Consider the following 6891-nt stretch of genomic DNA (forward strand, 5'->3'; position numbering starts at 1 on the left):
AAAATCCTTCGACTCTTCCATCGCAGTAATTACATGATCAAATTTAGGAGTCAAGCTTTGCAGTATCTTTTCCACAATGGTCTGGTCAGTAACTTTCTCGCCATAGGATCGCATTTTACTAACAATTGCCACTTCTTTGGATAAAAAATTAGCAATAGATTATCCACTTTTCATCATCAAGGTTTCAAAGTTACGCCGAAGTGATTGGAGTCTCACCCCAATGACTTTTGAAACACCTTGAAACTCCTTTTGTAGAATGGACCAAGCCGGCTTTGATGTGGTTGCTGTCGTAATCCGTGAAAAATTGCTATCATGGACAGCTTGCTAGATAAACACCAGCGCCTTAGTGACTTTTTGCTTGTTGTTTCGCAGTCTATCTCCTTCGTTAGGATCTATAAATCCACTTTCTACCAAGTTCCAAAGATTTTGGGGTTTAAGTATAGTTCTCATACGAATACTCTAGAATTGGTAACTTTCTCTCGTGAAGATGGGAATGAGTGGTTGTGTCACACCCGAGGAATTGTTGCTACTTGCCATGGCTCCGATACCAAAGATGTTGGGATAATAGACTGCAGAAGACTTAAAGAATAGAGGCTGAAAGTAAGAGGACTCAATATATAATGAAACTCAGCTTTTTGTATATTAAAAACAACTTAAGACAAGCCTTTCTATAGACTTACAAAACAAACAAACCACTAAATCACTAAGTTAACAACTACTCCACTAACTAAGAAATAACTATCCACTATCAGTTAACTAAAATATACTGCAGCATAACTGCTAACAGTCCAAGAAAATAGGAAACTACTAACAAATTAAATTTGACCAGGTCATACATTGAATTAGTCTTCAATACATTACACAAAAGTCATTTTACTTTGCTTTGGCCATCACAAAAATCACTATGGCTGGACTTTACAATAATTTCACTAAAAAAATGATGTGATAACCTTAATTAGTTCTTAATTTCAATTCAAGAGAATATAATATATTATTCATATCATGACCCTTTTTATATGTGTCCAACCCAATTTTCCTTATGAATTATATAAGAATATCAATTTTTTAATAGATTAGGTTACCTAATGAAGACTATTTTCATAAAAAAAAAAATTTGATTGATATTTTTTATGAAACATTTCATAATATTCATTCCTCTGTCAAAAAGGTGCTTAAAAAAGAGTAAAAAAATAGATAAATTCTTCAAAACATATAAAATAGAAATACGTGTATAATATTATTTTTTAAAGATTATTTTAATTTTTTAAAGATAAATTAACATGCTAAAGATAGTTTTAAAATAAAACCTTTTTAATTTTGCCATCGAATAAGTATTGTCAAAATTTATACAAATAATGTTATTGACAATTGCGTTAATAAAAGTCATAAAATATGAGTAATTTAATAGATAAAATAAATTATTGAATATTTAGTTTTTATATTTATCAATTGAATTAGTTAAACAATACATAACTTACCAGAAACTGAATATTATAATGAAAACTTCTAAGAGAATTAACTGATTAGTCAAACAATAAAAAGCACAAAAGATAAACTCAATAAATAGAGTAGTTTGTCATATTATTATGATATATCAAATGCAAAGTGCCAAGTGGCGAGAAAAGAAATGTATGAAAAAAATAATTTTATCAACTACATGTCATAATTTTAGAGGGAGAAAAGTAATTTTATCAACAACATGTCAAAATTTTAGAGGGAGAAAAGTAATTTTATCAACTACATGTCACAATTTTAGATGAGAAAAGTAATTTATCAACCACATATCATAATTTTAGAGGATTTTAAAAAATTAAAATTATCATAACCTTGTCAACTTATATGTCATAATTTTGGAGGAGAAAAATAATTTACCAACACATGTCTCAATTTTAGAGGATTTTAAGAAAATTAAAACTACCATAGTGTCATTGCGAGGACTACCAAATTTTGGTATCCTCCCTTATATGTAAGTACAATTTTAGCTTCATAAAAATATCAATCAAATTTATTTTTATGAAAATAATCTTCACTAGGTAGCCTAATTTATTAAAAAATTAGTATTTTTGCCGTTATATAATCCATAAAAAATATTGGGGTTGAGCGCATTTAAAAAGAGTCAAGATATAAGTAATATATTATATTTTATAAAATTAAAATTAAGAATTAATTAAGGTTGTCATATCATTTTTCTGATGGGATTATTGTAAAATTCGGTCATAGTGACTTTTGTGATGGCCGTAACAAAGTAAAATGACTTTTGTGTAATGAATGAAACAAAAATAACTTTTATGTAATGACAAAAAGTTAAGGGATGATGGATGAAATTTACTCTATACACATTAAAAAAATAATGTAAGTGTTTGTAATTATATATCACTCTAACTTGATTATATTAGTAGAAAAATGAAATTGAAACCTATTCTTCATAATATAATTCCTACAAGCATCTTTAAGCTACTCCAAACTCCTAAATTTCATTCCAAATTCCAAATTTGAATTGGTTTTATACTTTTGTTGGTCATATTCTTCAAAATGAACTCTCTTCTTGAGTTGACACTAAAGAATACTTTTGCTTCAAAATTTCATTTCTAACTTTAGTTGAGTTGGTGTTAAAAGAAATAAGGAATATTATTTCAGAACATATATTGAAAAGACAGTGAAAAAGAAAGATTATGACATTAGCAATTAAAAAAAATATTTACTTTTTCAAATGGGTTTTTGATTGGGTCCAGTCGGGTTGAGTGTTTTTCAAATTTTATTTGTTAGATTTAAAAATAAAAAAGAGTGAAAATTGTGGGTTGATTGGATCTGTCAGCCTTGCAACTCTATTGGGTAATGCCTAAGTCGCAACATTAAGGTCACTTGCGCGAATTCAGGTAACGGCTACACGGGAGAAAGAGAAAGAAAACTGTACCCGACCAGGAACGGAAAAGTTATATTTTCGATCAATGTTACTTTTATGTTAGTTTAACCAAAGTTAAATTATTTTTGTGTTAGAAAAATAGCTAAGTTGCTTTTGTGAAGTGATAGTTAACTTATCATCGGTGAAATTTATACAATAAGCAAAATTGAACATTAATTTTTTAATATAGGAACAAGTAAAAATCAACAAAGGGAGTATTACTTCTTCAATCTGCATGTTATACTGTCTTTTTTAATATATCATTATTGAGATGATTATATTTACATAAATATCTATGTCTTGTTTTACATAACAAATTTCAGAAGCTTTTTTTCCCCTTAAACTTTATTTTTCATCACATAAATTAAAATAAAGAAAATACCCCTTTCTTTTTCAAAGTTTTCTCTTGCTATTTTTAAAATTATTTTAATTAGTGTATGATATTTAACTGAAGATAAATAATATCAGAATATGGTAACTAAAATGGCGGGAAGAAAGTTAAAAAAGAAATTGATGAACGTGATAGAATTCATGGGCTAATGGCTATTTAGTGGATTTGCAGTTTAAAAGCTGCTTTTTAATCTTTTTCGTTAATTTCAATTGTCCACTTTTTCCTAAACTAACAACCTAGCACAACATATAATAGAAAAATACAAAACTTTATTACTGGTCATATCTATATATTTGTTCTTCTACTTTCACTTTTAGCTGATGAATAAATTACTGAAAAGTGAAAATACACATGCTTTTACTCCTTTTCGATTTCATTTTCACTAGCCATAATAATTCTCTAAGCATAGTTCACTGGCGTTGATCAATTTTAAAAGTGACCGCTACTCTTTACGCTTAGTTTATCTGTTGCATCATATAATTCTTGCAGACATGTTTGATGCAATTTTTGGGTGGAGAAAAGCTACAAAATGGTAAACTCAATTATTTCAATTTCCCCTTCTTTATCATTAGTTAATTTCTTGCCAAGAATTGATATAATTAAGCTAATGTAATTATTGTATTTTTTTATTGGCAGTAAGAATTTGATTAGAAGAGTTAAGTGCCGGATTAAGCTGCTGAAAAACAAGAGAGGTTGCATTGTCAAGCAGTTGAGAGATGACTTAGGGCAGCTACTTAGACATGGACAGTACCAAATTGTCTTTGACAGGGTACGACGAAATTGCCGAGGAAAATCTGTCGAAAATTGGCTCGTGGGAGATGTTTCTGACAGATTCTTCTGTGTTCACTTCTTCATATTTTGAACCCCTTCGTAAAAATTCTGACGCTGCCACTTTTCCTATGGTGTTTGATGGAAATGTCCGTTGAAATTCACGTTTTTTTAGTATATATATGTATTATTGACAGAAAATGTTAATAGTTCGCATAGAATTATATGTTAACATCTCTGCTTTTTTTCAAAATTATTAGCATATGCCCTGCTAGCGCATAGGAATTTTTGTCCATGTAACAACTTGTAAAATTGATGATTGGCCTGTTGTTTTTATATTGATTTTCAGGTTGAGCAGTTATTTATGGATGACAATATGGTGGTAGTATATGATTTATTGGAGAATTTCTGTGAATTTATCCTCATTAACCTTCCATATATCCGCAGACACAAGTACGAATTTAGTAGTTTTAATATGGACAGTCACCTGTAGTTATCTTTTAGGTGATCTATTATTGAATATGTGGAAGTTAAACTTGATAAATTTTGTCATTCTGTTTTGTTTCAGAGACTGTCCAGATGACATCAACGAAGCAGTGTCAAGTCTTGTATTTGCATCAGCGAGACTAGGTGATTTGCCCGAGCTTCCGGAGATCAGGAAGCTCTTTGGCGAGCGTTATGGGAAGAAATTCATAACATTTGCACTTGAATTACTTTCTGTGAATCATGTCAACCAACAGGTATTCAGGTTGCCCACATTTGAAAGGTTTCTTTTTTTTTTTTTTTTGCAAACTATAGAGTTGATTAAGGTTTGTAAATGTTATTCTTTGAATTCAGCTAAAAGAGAAGCTGTTCGTAAAGTCTGTTTCAAATGAAGTGAAATACAGATTGGTGGATGAAATAGCAAGAATTTACTTTCAACAAGGACCTTTGCTGCTTGAATACAGAAATGAATCACAACAAGAACAGGTAATTATGTTATGTGGTCTGTCTTTGGGCTGCTTCCATGTGATCAGGAGGTCATGTGTTAGAGCTGTGGAAACAGCCGCTGCTTACAATAGGCCTTTATGGTCCAGCCCTTTTCCAGACAACACACGTAGCGGGAGCTTAGTGCACCCGACTGCCCTTTGATTATTTAATCCAACTAGGGGCTGGCCATTACCTATTTTATGTTGTTAAAACTTTGCATTTGTCACTAAAATTCATCTAAATATATACAAAGTTCATCCAGAACCTAGTAGGTTGTCTTTTTAAAATCCAAAACCCATAAACTCAAATCAAGTTTCACCTCTTACTGCAGGTGCATAAAACCATTGATGATGCTCAAATTGGTTACAAGAAAGATGAAGAAAAAGGATTGAAGAATTCCAGCATTGCAACAGAAGCAAATACTCTGTCTGATGATTATTTATCAGCAATTGAGCAACCTTCTAGAGATTCAGTGCACTGTTTGAGGAACAACGAGCAGGAGAGAGTATCAAATTCTTCTCGGCCTAGTGATTCGTCTCAATCTACAATTTCTAGTCCTGAGCCTATAATAAAAACGGATTCTTGGAGAACCAAAGCCTTTATTTTTGGGCAAAAGACAGATCAATTTGCAAAGGGGACGATATACTTGGATGACGTTGAGGAGTTTGAGTCTATTCTGAGCAAAGATTTGAATTTCCAAGATCAGAGACTATTCATGTTCAAGGCACCTCTCTTTCCCTTAATATTAAAGATGGATACTGATATCAATATGAATATATTCCCCCTTCAAAAGACGAGATTCATCGCTATAAAGGATGAAACATTAAGGGATCATTCGAAAAATTTTGATGCTGAGACATTGGAGAGTCAAGAATGTTGTTCATTTACATTCTCATCATCAGCAAAGACGCTTGGACAACTTTATTTAAGTACAAGTACTATGCCAGCTGAAAGGTCTAAGGATAACTTCACAGACAACTTTCTTCGGGTAAATTCATTTCCAGTTCAAGAACCTAAAAGCTATGTCCATCCTAAGCTACCGGATTATGATGAAATAGCAGCTATGTTCAAGGCTCTCAAGAAAGAAAAGCTGCAAAACAAATGTTAGCAGAAAAAAGTTTGTCAATTCATAATAGCATAACAAATAAAATGTGTGTGTGCGCCTTTCCTTTTACTTTGTTATTCATTAGGTTTATGCATTTCATTACATTTCCCAACTGTGAACATTCTCCTTCAAGAAATTCTTTTAAGTGAAATAAGCTACGTTGCTCTGACTCTTCAAAATTATCGGTGGATGCGTGTTGAATCCTTCAAAAATATTTTATTTTCAATATAATAGGACACAATTGCTGCCACGATTTTAGAAAGTCCACGAAACATTGGAAATGAGTAATACTTTGATAGCTATGTAGAGAGTATCTGGTTTCATAGCCTAAGATTCTGAATTAATCAGGAATTTGGGCAAGGGTAGCCCCGTGCACTAATTTGGGTTTTAGTATGATGATCAATATGGGGATGGATTTATCAAGTATTCCTTCCGTTTCAAAATACAGTCAGACCAAGCATTCCTTTTGTTTCAAAATATAGTTAGACCTCGTTATAACGTCACTTCATTATAATGACATTTCACCATAGCGACTTGATTTTCTCCGAAATCGATTTTTCATGTTATATTTTACTTCTCTATAGTATTCTATCAATAACAACCATATCATTTATTATAGCGGCACACTTTGTAAAATTAACTCTTTGTAACTGCATATTCAAATATTATATAATAATATTTTGTAAGAAATATATTATGTACTAAATAAAATACCAAAATATATTTATCATAATCATTATTAATGTCATGCACACC

The 6891-nt window shown here is 31.1% G+C and overlaps 1 protein-coding gene across 2 annotated transcripts; it reads left to right on the forward strand.

The window, feature by feature from the left end:
• Positions 1-3350: 3350 nt before the first annotated feature.
• On the forward strand, positions 3351-6287 carry LOC107841930. Of its 2 annotated transcripts, none has more exons than XM_016685780.2 (6): positions 3351-3825; positions 3930-4210; positions 4411-4514; positions 4630-4801; positions 4899-5030; positions 5362-6287. In XM_016685780.2, exons 2-6 carry the CDS (start codon positions 4034-4036, stop codon positions 6136-6138), a joined length of 1362 nt encoding a protein of 453 aa, XP_016541266.2. In that variant the 5' UTR covers positions 3351-3825; positions 3930-4033; the 3' UTR covers positions 6139-6287. The 2 variants fall into 2 exon arrangements, with proteins under 2 accessions (XP_016541266.2, XP_047253109.1); XM_047397153.1 differs by having other exon boundaries at positions 3930-4062.
• Positions 6288-6891: the final 604 nt, after the last annotated feature.

Source organism: Capsicum annuum, chromosome 9 (genome assembly GCF_002878395.1).
Source record: "Capsicum annuum cultivar UCD-10X-F1 chromosome 9, UCD10Xv1.1, whole genome shotgun sequence".
In the NCBI taxonomy this organism is placed as follows: Eukaryota; Viridiplantae; Streptophyta; class Magnoliopsida; order Solanales; family Solanaceae; genus Capsicum; species Capsicum annuum.

What these genes read in the sequence shown, in the direction of transcription:
- LOC107841930 (XM_016685780.2), top strand. Translation starts at nt 4,034, where the DNA reads ATGGACAGTACCAAATTGTCTTTGACAGGGTACGACGAAATTGCCGAG. An exon ending in CCATATATCCGCAGACACAA is followed by an intron (nt 4,515 to 4,629) that starts GTACGAATTTAG and finishes GTTTTGTTTCAG; the next exon opens with AGACTGTCCAGATGACATCA. An exon ending in TGAATCATGTCAACCAACAG is followed by an intron (nt 4,802 to 4,898) that starts GTATTCAGGTTG and finishes CTTTGAATTCAG; the next exon opens with CTAAAAGAGAAGCTGTTCGT.